Consider the following 17946-nt stretch of genomic DNA (forward strand, 5'->3'; position numbering starts at 1 on the left):
GCTAATATTAATATTAACACGCTTTTATTAGGTCGTCGTGTATGTAACTAACTATGTAATGGAATCTACGCCTCTACGGAGGCTAATTTAACCATCTTCCAAGGATCGTAGCGTAATGATAATTGGCAGCTGTATGTAGTTCTGATGACAGTACAATAATATGGTACAATAATAGTGTGTCGAACTTTAAGTACCTATCGCTTAAAAAATTGGCTGGTCGAGCACCCGTTCTACACTTATGACAATTTTTTTTATTACCTAATTAGAAAAATATTTTTGTGCATTTTTTATGTGAATATTGCCTAACTTTTTGTAATTTCAATCTTCTGTCTATTTATTCTCTAAGTATTATTGTTGTATGAATATTATTTTTTAAATCAAATCTTGACGTGTAAAATGGCGTTACAAATATGAATAAATGAATATGAGTATGAGTAGTATGATTATTTTAACCATTGAAAGTTTGTACGGAACCCTCGGTGGGCGAGTCCGACTCGCACTTGCCGGTTTTTTTCTAAATTCACTATATAGGAGTGACTTGGTTGTGACTTGTGACGCGCATTATAAATACTTACATAGACAATTATAAATATGTTATGAAAAGATGTTATGGTTTCTTACATGAACGTAGTCAAGTGTATGTTATAAACTTTATAGGTACAGTCTCATACGTCCTAACCATTTTCATTTTCAAATAGGAAATTATCATAAAGAACTTTACATAAAAAAATTACTTTATTTTTTATTAATTAAATATACTTAACGCTAATCTTAAGATATAGGGCACTTATAATTTCTCCATAGTATTGAGCAACATCTCCATGTCCTGGTGGATGCCTCGCAGCAGGTCCTTCATCTGCCGCACGGAGTCCAGGATGTCGATGCTCTGCGTGTAGGGGTTGTACCGGACGCCGAAGTCACGAGGGATCGTCGACGCGTATTTACTATAAACAAGAACATCATATTTCAAAACATAACAGTGTGGAACGGACATTTTGGGACATATTTTTAAAGACATATTTTTATTTTTTAAAGTTTGATGGAGAGTGCTGTGAATTCTCAGCAGAATGAGCCCAAAAACAACAGGGTTTATGGAGATTAACCCCTGGAACGCCGATGTAAAAAAATTGCTACTGAATTAGGTAAACCTTTGATTTGTTAATTCAAGTTCAAAATGTTCAAATGGTCTGTGACGGATACGGGACAAGGCATTCGAGGGGTTAAGTTTTCAATCAATGTTTTGTCTGTAAATGCCGATTTACCAGGCCCCGTAGCCGAATGGCATTTCTACGACGCGAAACGCCACCGAAACGCCGCTGAAATGTAGTCTGGCTCTGACGCGCCAATAGAGATAGATAGCTTCGAAAGAGATATTATCGTGAGATTTTCGTGAGCGTTTGTCGCAACTGTTAAGTTAGTAAAAAGGTATGATAGTTACATTTTAGCTGTAGCTGACTTACATCATTTTTTCCTTGGCATCTTCAAAGCTGTTAGCTACAAAGTAGACGGGCTGGTACTCCGTGATGGGGTACTTCTGCTCGCCGGTGAGCTCGGGCTCGAAGTCCCGCAGCTCCGGCTTGCCCGACAGGCAGTACTGCAGCTCGCCAAAAGACGACAACAGCCCCGCCCCAAACGCCTTCAGCTTGCCTTCTTGTCGGCACAGACCGAACTCCACGGTGAACCAGAAACACTGAAAATAGATTTAAAAAATCCCATTAAATTAAATTTCTACCGTAGACGTCGAATAAAAATATTAGGACAAATAGTACTGGTCCACACAGGATGAGCAGCGGCGCGAGGTAGTTTCCACGCACGGCAAATGGCCGATGTAGACGTACCTCGGCCGAGCCAATGCGCGCGTTTCGCGTTTTTTCAGCCGAGCAAGTCGCCTTTGATCGAGGCACATGTAAATTTTCCATTTGACGCGCGAAGAGAATGCCTCGCGACGCTGGTTCTAGGAAGTCTTTAAACTCTTTAATATAATCTTGTCTTTTAGGAAGTAGAGAAAGAGTTTAACTAACGGTGGCTAATCTTTCGATGTAGTCATCAGGAGCTCCAAGAGACGCTAATCCGATTTCCTGTGAGAACTGAGCGAAGGCAGGATCAGCAAAGAGCGGGGCGTGGCCGAGCAGCTCGTGGCAGACGTCGGGCTCGGGCGTGTACAGCGGCCGCGAGTGGTGGCGGATGTACTGCGTGCTGTGGAACACGCGGAACGCCAGGCCCGCGAGGAAGTCGCGCGATGACAGCAGCCCCGCCACTGGGCGGAGGGTGAAGCCGGTGCAGTCTGCAAGTAACAGTGTTACGTGTGAACTACCGCGCATTACTAAAACTGGGCATACAAGACACACACGAGACAAATGTAACTAACTAACCTTTAAGGAAATTAGACACATCTTCCAACTGTGGAATATTATCTTCTCTATATCCGCAGTTTTCCATCAGCAAAGGAAACACGTGGTTGTGTTCCTTGCAGGCATGCGTCGGGTAGAGCTCAGTGAGCTTCCTGAACACCATGCCCCACGTGGCGGTCTCCTGCGGACTGTAGTTGACGTGCGGCAGCGGCTGGCCGTGCCTGTAGTTGTATGCGATGTCAGCGAAGTATTTGCGCCGTGCGCGGTACTCCGGGTCCGTGAAGCCTGGGTGATCTGAGTCCAACTCTGACCCGTATGAAAGAATTTGGTTTGCAAATCTGTCTAAGTCACGAATACGTCTGGGGAACCATGGCACGGCAGCTGTAATAAATACAAATCATTAGTTAAAAATAGGTACCCTACATCCATCATATTCAATTCAACATACATCCATACTAATATGGAAAAGGGATATAATGGGAAAGTGTGTGTCTCAGTTTGTTTTTCCGTCTTTCACGGCAAAACGGAGCGACGACTTGACTTGATTTTTTAAGTGGAGATAGTTGTAAGGATGGACTTTTTGTCTCTTTCCAACCCCCCACTTCCCTAAAATGGGGGTGGAAATTTGTGTGGAGCATTCCGCAATTTTCGAATTTAACGCGAGCGAAGCCGCGGGCAAAAGCTAGTATGTATATACATATATTTTTTTAGTTTAAGTTGTATGTATTGTTTGTATTGTAACTTACATCGGTTGTCCTTATAATTTCTGGAAATGATGTTCAGGTAGCCCACGTTCTTTTTAAGGTCTTCTAAGGCAGCTCCAAAATCACCGGTGCCATGCTCACACTCGACCATGAACTCGTACCCCGGGCGCCTGGCCGAAGACCGGGACTCGATGTGGCTGAGATTGACTCCATGTGAAGAAAATATGCTCAAGAACTTGGCCAAGCAACCAGCTTGGTCGGGTGATTCAGCAGAAAATAATAACCACGTCGATTTGGCGGAGTCGCGACCCTCTTTGATGTAGTTTCCACCGTGCATCAATTTTGGCTAAAAAAAAAGCAATTTATAATTATGATAAACGTCAGCCTATCATTCGTAGGTACGTGACGAACTTATTGATAACGTATAACGTATCACCCTACAAACTAATGAATTCAGGTTACATCAAGAATTAGTAACCAGATAACCTCCAACCCCGATCACTCTCGATGTTTAATTCAGAGAGCATTGCTCATATTACTTAAACTGTATCATATAAATGTACTAGTACATTATATAATTATGTTCCTAGAAGTATACACTCACGGTTACTCTATCTCGCGACCAAAGTCGTGACAGATAAAAAGGCGTTTAAATTTAAGCAAACACCCTTAAATTTGACCTCTAAATCTCATTTCTTAAACGTCCTATAATATTTATTTATAGGTATTTTTATGCGTTTACTGATTTGATCCTTGAAGACGTAATTATTAAATAGGTATGTTTAATCCTTACAGTTGAGCAGTAAATAGTGTACCTATATACACACCTACTTATGTTGTAAGTCACACACGTCAAAAGGAAAAGTTATTGTTTAACTTAACTACCCATATCGATAATTATACTAAAATAAGCAAGCAATAACATAATGTTTTGCATCAATTTGTTATGTTTATAACAAGACATTACGTGATAAACTGTAAAAAGAACATGTACATCGCACTAAGGTCAAAGGTAGTATAAATATTTCTAGCACGAGTGCTGATTAGATAGGACTCTTAACCTTTTGGAGCTACATACTTAGAGAACATATCAAATGGTTTTTTCAAATTTTGCTTGTGTTGGAGATATCTAGTTGTGAGCGACTACCTCTAGATAGGAAATTAAATTGATATTGACACAAAATATACGTTAAGGACCTACTGAAAAGGGTTAAGAACCCTAATGAGTAATAAGACTAATAAGTTACAATATCATAGGTACTACAAGCATGGTTTTAAGTAGATAATAGGTATCTTTAATATTTTTTACGACATGAATATTGTAAATACTCGTATCTATTAAGTGAGCCCAATGTTAACGCAATTTTATTAAGGCTGCTTTCAAAAAAAACTTCAAAATAATGTAAAATTGATAGTTTTAGTCGGTGAAATACTACACTTTCCGTTATCCAATAGATTTATTTAATTCAAGTTACAGTTAGAGCATCTTATTATCTTGATTTTTATAAGACTGGATTTTTGAAAACTAACTCATTAAATTAATTATGAATTTTTCTCTAATGCACGTTTAGAAAAACGCACCTATAGAGCTGAATCAGTCGATCTTATTTGTAAAATTTGGACAATTTTGAATATTAAAACGGGTAAATTTATAATTCGTATATCCTGTACCACAATCATTTCAGACTAGATTTTTATTTTAAGTTTTTGAAAAAGAGTAAACCAGCCTAAGGCGAATTCAATTTTTTTCAGAAATTACCTAAAATTAAGTGACAATTTCTTTGAAAATCTACATCACATCGAAGTAAGTTTTGTACTAAATTAATCTGCAACGTTTACTTAAATTGCTGTTATGCCTTAGTGATTATAAATTGCTATTATTGATTTTTGCCAATTTTTTGAAAACGAGCCTTCACCGGTACAATTATTACCACTTTTGGACATTTTCTCATATTTTGTTAGACCAAGTAGAAAAAGTCCTATAATGTGATATATATTTATAAACTACTCGCAAAGCCCTTTAATTTGATACCACACACGGTATGATCGAGCGCTCGGTTGCGATTTCACTATTTTTAACACGAAAGCCCTCTTAAGAGAATATCTCCGAAATCATATTGCTTTAACCTTGACGTTAGGTATAAAGTGCGTATTTATTATTAGGACGAAAAAAAAACACAAATTAATATTTGTGGAATTATGAAATACCATTATGAAATAAATAAACTAAACTAAACTAATTGGTGCGATAGGTACCTACTGTCGTTTCTTTTTCATTTATGGGTTTATATCGCTTATAGTAGCGGCTTTATACAGAAGAACAAACATTGGGTTATTATTGTGCTACGTCTCACGATTTAGGAAATAAATATCATAACTACATGCCTGTAAATAAAAAAATCTTTAGGACTAAATATCTCTGTTTAGTCAAAAAAGTCTAAGTGAATCGTAGCGAAAAAATTCGTACCCCTTTAGGCCGTTTTCACATTATCCGATCCGATATCGGATGTCGGAAGGATTTCAATAGAAAAAATCCAAGATGGCGCCTGTAATGTATGGGATATCGGTCCGACATCCGATATCGGATCGGATAATGTGAAAACGCACTTAGAACAAAATGCACTGAAAAACCCATCCAAAGGCATACTTAATCAAAATCATCATTATTGTTTTTCACATTTCAATTTAAGTTTGAGAAATTTCCCATTTACATGCCTCGCCGCGAAAACTACTTGCCGGCTTCGTATACCTCGCTACCCTCGGCTAACTACTTATCCAGCAAGCCTCTTACTTGTCGGCCTCTGCAGTAATAAGGTACTAGCTAAACTTAACTGATGAGATTTAGGGAATAGTGAACAGTTGAATTATTACATATCTGCATCTTATAGATTTATTATAATGGTTCGTCGATGCCTGAACATGAACAATTTACCTATCATTTTTCCAGTCTTATGATATGACACATAAATATATCTACGAGTATTCAAATTAATGACTTATCGAATTTTAGTGCACAGGGGTGAATGCTGGATAATTTAATAGTATATTATTAAGGTCCGCTTTGACAACTAATCCCAAATCTTGGGATAAGTTGTCAAAGCGGACCCCAGGCTCCCATGAGGGCAAAATATTCTGCCGTCAGATTGCAGCATTATCCTGAGCCCTGAAAGCATTGTTTTGAATTTATTTTGGAACAACTATATTGGCAAAGTGATTGAGAGATGTTGATTCTCTAAACACTTGTGATTCTTATAACGAATTTTTTTACACATCGAAAAAATCTATTGGGCAATTGTGGTTATACATTTATGAATGCAAGTAGATGAGACTAGCTCAGGACCGGGACAAGTGGCGTACTAGAAGAAAGGCCTATGCTCAGCAGTGGGCGATAAAGGGCTGATATGATGATGATGATGAAGATGAGTGCAACATTTAGCAATGCTGTCGGTGCAGATATTATAAAATTTTAGGTACTTGGGTACTTGTATGGACGGTTTGACATTTTTTACTTTCGTTTTATTATTTTTTCCTTTTTCCTGACCTTAAAGATTGTTTGTAGGTACATTTGTCGCCTGGCTGACGAAAAATAAACATCACAGAGTATTTGATAGAATTGTGACAAGCTATTTTGAATTACTATAAAAGTGAGACGATAATAAATAAGTAACATATAAGTGAATCTAAGTAAATAATTAACAGACGGAATCTAAGTCTCGTTGAGCCACCGAAATCGTAAAACGTTCGCTGCTAAAATGATCCTTATTGTCCTGATTTTTTATTGTACACAACTAATTAATATCTCATATAAAATATTCTAATTACCGACTTACCTTGTCAGGCGGTGAAGATGACAGATTGTCTTGATTTTGGGGAGCTTTGGATACCTCCATTTTGAAAGTATAGGAGCGAGCGCAAGTGTTCCCTCGCGAGCTGCTAAGTAAACAACCGGCCAGCACTCGCGCGTAGCTTTTATGTCGCCTATATCATGACGTCATCGCGATAAAGCCGCTTAATAAACATACACCACCCTGGTGCATAACTGATTAAGGGTCGGTTGCATCAACCCGTCTGTCTTCATTAAAGCGTTCGCAAAATTTCACTGCAGTATTTTTTTCTTTTTACGTTAACTAAGTATCTAGTTCTAGCAAAAAGTGACGTTGATCGTTCCGCTAATTGTGGTTGTTACAACCGGTATTCATATTGTAATTCATGCATTGAAAACATTAACTGCATAATACATAGGACTTCAATGTATTAACTGGTCATGGAAGAATTTGATACATTGGATGTAGAGAACATGTTCAAATATCATAGTCATTATATCCAGTCGTTACAGTACATGTCGGTAAAGGTTATCTAAAATATAAAAAGGTACCGCGTCCAAACATATACAGTGCGAGCTCGTTGGCCTCGAAATATCTACGCCTCAGATTATGGAGCGAACTCATTGGACGATGCAACAAGCGTTTACAGTTGCGTTACTTACTAGATATCTTATATATCTTCAAAAACACATGTAGGGTTAATCAGTTAAATAGTAATTATGGCTATTTACACTACCTACTGATAGATATGAATGACTTTACACGTATGCACATAATCTCACAAGGCATATTTAATCTTATCAAATCCAAAAAGGAAAGAGTACACGTTCAAGAAGCTTTATTGGGGGTATAATAATATTCATCGGTGTTAATGAGACTATCATCAGATCCTAGTATCTTATTAAATCATCAATTCATCATTAAGACTTTGACACTCCACATCTAATAGAACCAACCGTGTGTTTTCGCTAAGCTGGTACCTGTTTGGTACTACCTAGTTCAGAAAGAGCTTTTTTGTTGTTGACTGAGCTATTAAGTTTTATGCTTAATTTTAGTAATAGGTACCCCGAGAGCTATTCGGTTTCGCTACTCCTCGAAAATAACTGAAATCTATGACAGTAGGTACAGTCAACAACACAGCTGTGTATACAGACAAAGTGCCAAAAATATGTATACACACCTTTATGTACAGGTAATAAAGTTCTGTATACATATTTTTGGCACTTTGTCTGTATACACAGCTGTGTTGTTGACTGTAATTATATTTCACCAAAAAAAAATAAGTACGAGTATTTACATGTAAATGTGTTCATGTAACGAATGTTATACCCATATTTAGTCCAATCTTTTTACCTGCTTAATATTGTCTTGTATCTACCTATTTACCAAATTCATGTTTTTTCACTCAGTAAATAATACCTAAACTTTTAATTCTACTACTAAGAATCCAATTAGCTAATTTTTTATAAGGAAATTCTGTGTATATGTGTACATCGTCACAAAGTACCTAAGTAATAGCGTCATCGAGTAATGAATTAATTACAATCCATACTAATACTAAGTATACTAAGTACTAAGTAATATTATAAATGGGAAAGTTTGAGTGTCTGTTTGTTTGTCCGCCTTTCACGGCAAAACGGAGAGTAGAATTGACGTGATTTTTTAAATGGAGATAGTTGAAGGGATGGAGAGTGACATAGGCTACTTTTTGTCTCTTTCTAACGCGAGCGAAGCCGCGGGCAAAAGCTGGTAATTAATAATTACTGAACTAAATACTACATTTAAATCCAGGCGCCACGGTTCTACTTTTTTTTTAATACTAATAAATATTTTAATACTAATACCTAAATACGACGACGTCTAGTCAGTTACTATATAGTAACGGAAAACAAATATGCATGTATGTCGATAAGCGTACCTACATACAAAATTGAGGTTTGTTACGATGTTTTTCGCTAATTTGATATCAGTAATCACTGTCTACTTATAACGTAAACTACCTACTTAACTACTGTTGTAAACATCATCATTAATTATTTCATTAAGTAAGCAAAAAAATAACTCGTCTCTACTACGTCCTATTTACTTACGTAAATTACGTAGAAACGAATTGTTTCATTATGCAATAACATATATATATAGTAGATTGTAAACAATCACCACCACGCAAAAAAAAACATATCTATCTAATACCTTGAGGCTAATGATCTGTATTATTTATTACGTTTTTCCTTGTACCATATTACGAATCGACAACAATTAAATAAGTTGAGGGAAGATGTTCAGGATTTGTGCTACTTGAAGCTTTGTACGGTGATAATATTTTACCCTCCAAAAACGATATCGTGGAATAAAAAAATACTTGCGTGTAACAAAGCTGTCGTCCTTTATAAATTTTAGGTACACCTACCTAATACCTACCTACAGCTAGGTATACTTAATATTTATTTTCTTTCTTAGGCTAGGCTGTTTATAATATGAATATAAAAGTAAAATACAAAAACACATACAAAACAATATAAAAAACATATAAACACATAAAAAAACCTAACCTAGGGTGCCGCCAGCAGCGGGGCAGGGCCCAAGCTGCCGGTGGTTAGGGCTACAGAGAGAGGAACCGTCGGACTATCCGCGCCGTGTCCAAGATCACCGCCTTCTGCATCTGGCCCTTGATCCAGCCACCTAGCGAGAGTCTCTTAAGATGTTGGTCGAGACTCTTCGCTATGAGACCGTTCGCTGAAACGACTATCGAAACAATGATCGTTGAATCAACATCCCACATGGCGGTTATCTAGTGAGCCAAGTCTAGGTACTTACTGGACTTGTCCTTCTCGGCGTTCACGAGATTCTCATCATTGGGGATGGTGATGTCAACGAGCACGACCCGGCGTTGCGGTCGATCTATTATCACAATGTCAGGCTTATTGGCTACAATAGTCCTGTCAGTGATAATAGCAGGGGCGGCTCACTCCGCGATTGAATCGCCACGCTACAAGTACATGCTGGCGGCCGCGAGTTCGCGGCCTAATCAGGGGTGTCGCGCGTTCTCACGGAACGCACGTTCGCACTTTCTATTGTTACTTTACGTTGCGAGTTTTTTTTTAAGGTTCATATGCGATTTCCACATGTGGAATGGCTAATAATGCATAGTTAAGTAGACATAATGAATAAAATAGGACCATCTTACACAGATCTTATTGATTAAGTCCCACGGAAAAGTTCAATAAGGCTTGTGATGCTGAAGGCTTAAACAAAAATATATAAATACTGAAAGTACCCAAGACGAAAATATATTATAACATTTATTTTTATCTGAGAATTAATTCGTTTTAAACCATAGGCAACCCTATCATCCGACGCTGCGCACGTGCGGCTCGTTTCTTTGTTAGAATTTTGTAGGCATTTAAAAAGGCGGCATTTCGTGAACATCAAAGCAGTGGGCCTTCTGTACTTGTACTATTATATATTCTGTGATAATAGATCGATCCCAATAGAGCGTGGCACGACCATTTTCAAGAACTGGCGCAGGCAAGTACTTGTAGTACGGTACTTCGCGGTCCACAAGGCCGTATTGAAGAGCAAGTTGCTGGTGAATAATCCTGGCTACGAGATTATGTCTGTGCAGGTACTCGCCGTTAGCAAGATGAGAACAACCGGAAATGATATGCCTGAGTGACTCTCCGGGACGGCAGCATGCCCGACAAATGTCGACCGTACCGTCCTTCAGGATTATGAGTATTTTCCTATTATACGTTTTTATAATAATGTAGAGACAGATAAGCGAACGACGACATTGATTTGATTTTTATTTTTAACCCCCGTCGCAAAAACGACGGTGTGTTATAAGTTTGACGTGTCTGTCTGTCTGTCTGTCTGTGGCATCGTAGCTCCCGAACGGACGAACCGATTTAGATTTAGTTTTGTTTGAAAGCTGAGTATAGTCGGGAGTGTTCTTAGCCTTGTTTTATGAAAATCGGTCTACTATGTCGGTTTTTTTTTTAATTTAAAGTTTGTGGTTACGTTAGGTTATTACATTGCTGTATGATTTATTTTACTAGATTGATAGGTAACTAAAAGAGTATTTTAGCTACCCACCCTCCCCTATTATCTACAAATTAATAAAGCAAGCAATGTTGAATCAAATGGTTATACTACCTAACGGTATAGCCATAAATCAGTCCCGATCAGGCGATAAGATACTGATTAATTATTTTCCAACCTTATTAAACTGGGGTAATTATATGTTAGCCCCTTGCATTGACTTCTTTGACGGTAACTAACATTTTGATGAGGACAAATTATTAAAAAGGCGTTCATAAAGGTTTGATACGAGTAGGTATAGGTAGTGTCTATATTTGGTTGTAAACTGTTAATAACTGTCAAATTGGTAATGTCATAAAACTGACATTCCCACGCCGTGGTATTTTATCACCTAAATTAATTATTTATTTGTAATTGAACACTAAAGTAACAAAATGGTACAATTGAAGCAAGTATCATTACGATTAAAGTCTATAAAAAATATTCAAAAAATTACAAAGACAATGAAGATGGTCTCTGCTAGCAAGTAAAGTGAAATCAGGATTTTTGTTGAACTTATCCATTGGCTTTAAACCTTATTTTACTAGTAAGCGGTTGTTTTAGGTTTACTAGAGCAGAAAGGGAGTTACGAGCTGCCAGGCCATTTGGCTACGCCCCGAGAAAGTTCTACGAGTCTAGTAAGCTGGTTGAGGGGCCGGTGGATGCCAAGGGTGGCGACGCTAAGAAGGCTGCAGCTGACCCCGCCGTGGCACCGGCCGCGCCGCCTGCTGAGACGGAAGATGAGAAGAAACTCAAGAGAGTGTACATCGCTGTAACTTCTGATCGAGGTAGGATACCAAACCGATAGGTACGGTCAGCCAAGAAAGTGATTTACCACTTTTCGACTCTATTTTTAAGACGGGAGCGAAAATGCTAAAATGGAAAGGACTCCCTCTTTCATTTGGGAATTTCAGTTAAATATACTAGTGTTATTAACTAGATTTATCGAAAAAAAATGTCCATTAAGAACAACTCAGTTAAAAGATATTCTGAAAAAATCTTTAAAATCGAGCTTCCGCTCTCGATTGTTTCCTCCTTCAAAACTTATTTAGACGGAACGAAATTTGAGAATCTGAATAACAATTAAATAATCTGTGTCGGACCGTTTAGATTTTTTGGCTAATTGTTACCGATTTGATTGAGTATCACGTATATGATATGAGTATTTTTGAGCCATATTGTAAAATGCCGTTTTTAGAAATTTTTAATTCATTCTAGCGTCTTTTAAATTAAAAAAAGCAAAAAAATCAAAACGGTCCGACACAGCTAAAAATAATAATAATCTGTGTTGAAAAAATCAATGCTCTATCTTCAAAAACTAGGGAGGAAATAGTCGAGAGCGTTTGTATGGAGAATTGACCTGTATCGTATCGTCTTAACACATACGGTCGAAAAGTGGTTACCATTTTTTTGGCTGACTGTACTACACAGAAATATAGAGAGGCTGAAAACAAATTCTATCACTATGTATTAAGAAAGAGAAAGGAATAGTTATTTTCCCCTCACCAGCTCGGAAACACGTGTTTTGTCCTTTAATACCAGCGGGTAAAAACGCATTTTATCCACTAGTGGGTAAAGTAATTTGACCTTGAATAAATTCAAATTAACTGCTTTAAAATTGATAAAAGTAGGTGAATCTAGTAATAAAGATGATTTACCACCTGTGGAACTACCTGGAAGCAGTGATAAAGGCATCTTTGCGTTGTAGTTTCCTCGCTATAGTGAGGGGAAAAGTTTTGTGTTACACTCGGGTGCAAATGTATTTTACTTCTCGTGTGTTAAAAAACTCGCAAGTTCAGGATTCTATTCTCGCACCATTCGCTTCGCTCGTGGTTCAACTATAGAATCCTTTCACTTGCTCGTTTTTCAATTCCACACTCGGCGTTAAAATACAACTTTGCCCCCTTGTATAACAAATAACTATTGTTATACAAGAGTGCAAAGTTGTTTTTCAATACACGAGAAGTAAAATACATTTGCACTCGTGTGTAACACAAAACTTTTCCCCTCATTATAGCGAGGAAAGTACAACGCAAAAAACGCGTTTAATCACTGCTTCCAGTAGTTCCACTGGTGATAAAACATCTTCATCACTAGATTAACCCTCTTTTATCAAAAAATTTGCCTCTATTCAAGGTCAAATAACTTTATCCACTAGTGGATAAAATGTGTTTTTACCCGCTGGTATTAAAAGACAAAACACATGTTTCCGAGCTAGTGTATTATTTTTATTAGTAATCGTTTGTTATTGACCTCTTTTTATTTGCATTGCATATTATATATGTATGTCAATGCCACATTGATAGCTTGAGACAATAATAAACTGCTTTACAACGTTATCCCTTATTATTTATTTCTGTCTGTCAACACAGAAAACATTTTTACAGTATATAATTGTGCTAGGAGGGATTTTCTTGCCCTAGTGTGCAAAGTAGTACGTAGACGTACATTATGATATTTATGATGTGCCTATGTTCAAACTTCAAAGGGAAAATGACTGTAAAACGTTGTACGATACACGTGCAAAAAGTTAATTCGCAACTATTAAGTCGATTTTGAACACTCGTTTCGAATTTTGCTGTTTTCCGAATTTGTATCGTAATGTACTTTTAATTACCTACGTTCTACCTATCAGATACCATGACACTGTCAATAAATATGAGAGCTGAACCTAACTTACTAATAGTTAGGTTCAGCCTAAATTGGCTGAAGTAAATTGTAAACTTACTAATAGTTTACAATTTACTTCAGCCAATTTAGGCAATAGGTACATTTCAGGTGCATTAGGGTAATTCCGAAAGCCATCTTATTTCGAAAGTCGCATAAACTCACCATTATTTCCATCATATCAAGATTACCCTTTCGAAATTACCCTAGCATTTCTGTCATTCGGATTACCCTAATGCACCTTACCTATTTTTACACGTATTCAATTTAGGAAATTCGGTGATAATCGAATATTTTGCATCATTGTTATAGTTACACCACAGAATAGTGTTAAACTTGAGAAAAAATGATCCATTAAAAACATATTACGAGTAGGTATACAAACCCGTTTTAGTCTCTCCCGGGTTAGAGTGTAATACATAAATATGTTTGCAGGAATAGTCATTCATCTGTATGAAAATAAATGCATAGTGCTGCCATCTTTGCTCGACTCACGGCATAAGTTGTTATTTCACAGGACTATGCGGTGGGGTCCACAGCGGCGTAGCTCGTCGCATCCGCCGTGATTTGGCAGCCAGGAGCGCAGATGGCGCTAACCACAAAATATTCTGCATAGGGGACAAGTCACGCGGCATGCTTCGACGCCAGTTTGCTCCTAACATGATAGTTTCCATTAAAGACGTATGCATCTTAAAATGTTTTAAAAGTACACCGTGTAATATAAGGAACCCGAAAGATTTCTGGGGACACGCATTACCGAAATGAATTCTAGAAAAGTCTATTTGACATTTTAGTCTGATGAAATGGTGTTAAAATTATTCGGCCTCCTCATAGTCCTCATCACAGAACTTTATTTATATAGAAGAAACAAGTTCATCTATTTGTATAGGGGCCGAGCGTGTCAAATTTTGTACTGAAGTTGTTTCTTGCCTGTAATTTTAAATATGTCTCAGGCTCTTGATTGTTCATAATTTTTGTGTTGTTGCAATTGAATATCACGTAACGAGGCATTTTTTATGTTTTGATTGACTTCAACTTACAAAAATTGACGTCCGAAAGCTGCAAGCTGCGATTAAAGACGGACAACTCAGTGGATTTCACAGAGTTCATTTGACACGCTAAGTAGATACGTTTGCTTGATCTATGGTATATATGACATCTGTGGTCCTCATGTTACACCATGTACATGTAGATACTTGCAATTAGTAGGTATATACAATTTATATTGCAATCTTCGTAGGTGTAAAAATGTGTTAATTTTACAACTGAAAACAATAAATTCAGTCTGAAAGGTCTGAGACGTATACGGGACATGGACATGGCAAACAAAAGGTTAATCTTTAAGGCTGATGCAATCAAGAGCTCAATAATAATCACCATAGGTAATTAAGTTAAGGTGTAGTAGGACCAGAAAGGAGTAGTAGAGCTTTTTTTTATCAAAAAAAATGGTGGCATTTTAATTAAAAGCTTAAAGCTGTAAGCCTGTCTCGAGGGCTTGATTTGAATTATTTTTGACTTTGACTCAAGCTAAATGATAGATATGTAACGCAATTAAATACATGTATCAAGTATTATACAAATGAAATTATTCACAAATACTAAAAAATGTACATGTTTTAGGAAACGTGTCCATACATAACTTTTTCATTTATTCAAAAGTACGATGTAAAATATATGAAATAAGTGCATCGCGAACCAAAATATGAGAAGAGCAAAAACTCACTGTATATTGATTTAAACTAACACGATTTCACTCATATCAATTATTAAATTAAAACAGGGCTAATACAACGACGGGACGTGTTTAATAATAAAAACTCACTGAACCTTAAGTAAGCTGGGATAACTGCAATAACTAACACATGTTACACTATGCAGTTTCTGGCCTCGTGATACTCAACGTTGCTTTGGATTGATACACATCATGTACAGTCAACCAATTGGAACCCTAGGCCACTCTACAACCATGTCAAAATTACAAGCAGTAAGAGATTTCTTACAATCTGATTTACAACGTCACTATGACATAGTTCTACAGTGGAACCCTAGTCCAATTGGTTGACTGTACTTAATCTAAATCTAGTCGAACTAAAACATTGTTTAGAATATGCGAAGACCATTTGTCGCCATCCACAATTGTATTTTGTCACCTTCTCAGATTAGTGCTATGTTGAAGCATAGAATAGCATATAATTGAATGTTGAAATAGGCGACTGTAGAACTATGTCATAGTAACGCTGTAAATGATTGTAATAAATCTCTTACTGGTTGCCATTTTGACATGGTTGGAGAGAGGGCTAGGGTTCCAATTGGTTGACTGTACAGCAGTGGCGGCTGGTGAAAATTTCTGCTAGGCAACACTGAGCAAAAAGAAACCTACCTCATCATTAGGTACCTACTCTACTGGTAATCAACTTTAGGCAAACCGGTGGGAATCGGCTTGTATGGACCAGCCGCTGCTGCGTGTACAGTAGAGTTAACAAACACCTTTACAAACCAATATTATGTGTACACGACCTTATTGTCATCTGCCATAGAGACGTGTAAATATATTTTTGGCATGTTGGCTTGTGAAGATGTTTGTGAACTCGACCATACATACATATAGGAATGTGGATCAAAATATAGCACTGGACCATAATTATAGAGATAGGAAAGTGGCTATGTAAGATTTGTTGATCAATAATAACTCTAAGAACGATTAACGTAATGAAAATGAATACTTAAGTACCTACTCGTATGCCGAAAGTTCACACCAAAATGAAAAATATAGAAAAAATGTTCTGTCATTTTAGATTGGACGCCAAACTCCTGTATTTGCCGATGCTTCGCGGATGGCCGCTGCTTTATCCGATTCTGGATACGTATATGACATCGGAAATATTTATTACAATAAGTTCTTCAGCGCTGTCAAATATGAATTAAATACCATACCATTTTTCAACAAAGATAAAGTTGAGGTGAGTTGTTGGTGCTTATTTTATTTTTCATGCGATATTCCAGTTCCAACTGTTATATTTTCAAAATGATAGTGTGAGAAAAGCAATAATTTTCCTGTCAGTGTTGGTAATGTAGTAAACTAACCAACTAATTCTATTTTGACTTAGTGATCCAAAGTGAACCTCCGACGCAGATTGGTAATACTTAAAAGTTAATTCGCATCGGGGCGTACCTTTTCGCACTTAACCTCTCGTATGCTTAGGAGCAGATCTGCTCCATATTGTTTCAACTTTAACATGTAGTTATTATGACTAATATATTAATGACAATTTTTTGACAGACGCATACGAAAGGTTAAGTATAAATTTAAAAATTATCAAGTACCAGGTACCTATAGAGGGATAAGTGACACACAGGTTACCGTATTAAGACCGCTGTAGTCTTTTATTTTGTTCAGGCTGCGCCCAACATGAACTCGTTCGACGACGTCGACGCCGACCAGCTGGAGTGCTACACGGAGTTCACACTGGCCGCGCTGCTGTATTACGCTCTGAAGGAGAGTGCCGCCTCCGAGCAGTCGGCGCGCATGTCGGCCATGGACAATGCCACCAAGAACGCTAGCGAGATGATCAGGAAACTCACGCTGCTGTTCAACCGCACGCGCCAGTCGGTCATCACCAGGGAGCTCATCGAGATCATTTCTGGTGCGGCCGCCTTGCAGTAAGAAGGTTGCGCTGCTCTACAACACGCGTCTACCGTCATCACCAGAAAGATTACATCTTCCGGTGCGTTACGTGAAACATAACTCTGTTTTTAACCCCCGACGCAAAAACGACGGGGTGTTATAAGTTTGACGTGTCTGTCTGTCTGTATGTGTGTCTGTCTGTGGCATCGTAGTTCCCGAACGGATGAACCGATTTAGATTTAGTTTTTTTTTTGTTTGAAATCTGTGTTATTCGAGAGCGTTCTTAGCCATGTTTCATGAAAATCGGTCCACTATGTCGGGGGTTTTTACAAAATTTTAATTTTGTGGTTAGGTTATTTCTCTACAAGTCAGCTAATTTCACATTTTGAGTTAAAGTGGTCCAGATTTTTACCTGAATACTAAAAAGAAGCAGGTATTTAGGGTTCTTAAAGGTCGGCAACGCATAGGTGACTCCCCTGATGTTGCTTATGTCCATGGGCGGCGATGACTGCTTTCCATCAGGCGGCTCGTCTGCTCGTTTGCTGCCTATTTCATAAAAAAAAAAAAAAAAAATATATAAATACGAAGGAAAATCGTGAAAATTGATAATTGTGAAAGTGATGAACTTATTAATTTCATTTCTTCATGTTTACATATGTACCTAGCAGTGGCGTAGCGTCGATACAACTCGATTC

At 37.5% G+C, this 17946-nt stretch overlaps 2 protein-coding genes across 2 annotated transcripts; one reads left to right on the forward strand and one right to left on the reverse strand.

Annotated features, from left to right (window-relative positions):
* Positions 1-716: 716 nt before the first annotated feature.
* Positions 717-7035, reverse strand: LOC125240606 (protein henna). The gene is made up of 6 exons (XM_048148566.1): positions 6886-7035; positions 3098-3401; positions 2373-2732; positions 2022-2284; positions 1461-1690; positions 717-944 (listed from the first exon to the last, which is right to left on the reverse strand). Exons 1-6 carry the CDS (start codon positions 6943-6945, stop codon positions 788-790), a joined length of 1374 nt encoding a protein of 457 aa, XP_048004523.1. The 5' UTR covers positions 6946-7035; the 3' UTR covers positions 717-787.
* A 4269-nt stretch (positions 7036-11304) lies between these two features.
* LOC125241589 (ATP synthase subunit gamma, mitochondrial-like) lies at positions 11305-17489 on the forward strand. Its single transcript, XM_048150139.1, has 5 exons — positions 11305-11446; positions 11524-11747; positions 14144-14307; positions 16422-16586; positions 17024-17489. The coding sequence occupies exons 1-5, from the start codon at positions 11355-11357 to the stop codon at positions 17288-17290; spliced, it is 912 nt and encodes a 303-aa protein (XP_048006096.1). The 5' UTR covers positions 11305-11354; the 3' UTR covers positions 17291-17489.
* The last annotated feature ends 457 nt before the right edge of the window (positions 17490-17946 follow it).

Source organism: Leguminivora glycinivorella, chromosome Z (genome assembly GCF_023078275.1).
Source record: "Leguminivora glycinivorella isolate SPB_JAAS2020 chromosome Z, LegGlyc_1.1, whole genome shotgun sequence".
Taxonomy (NCBI): Eukaryota; Metazoa; Arthropoda; class Insecta; order Lepidoptera; family Tortricidae; genus Leguminivora; species Leguminivora glycinivorella.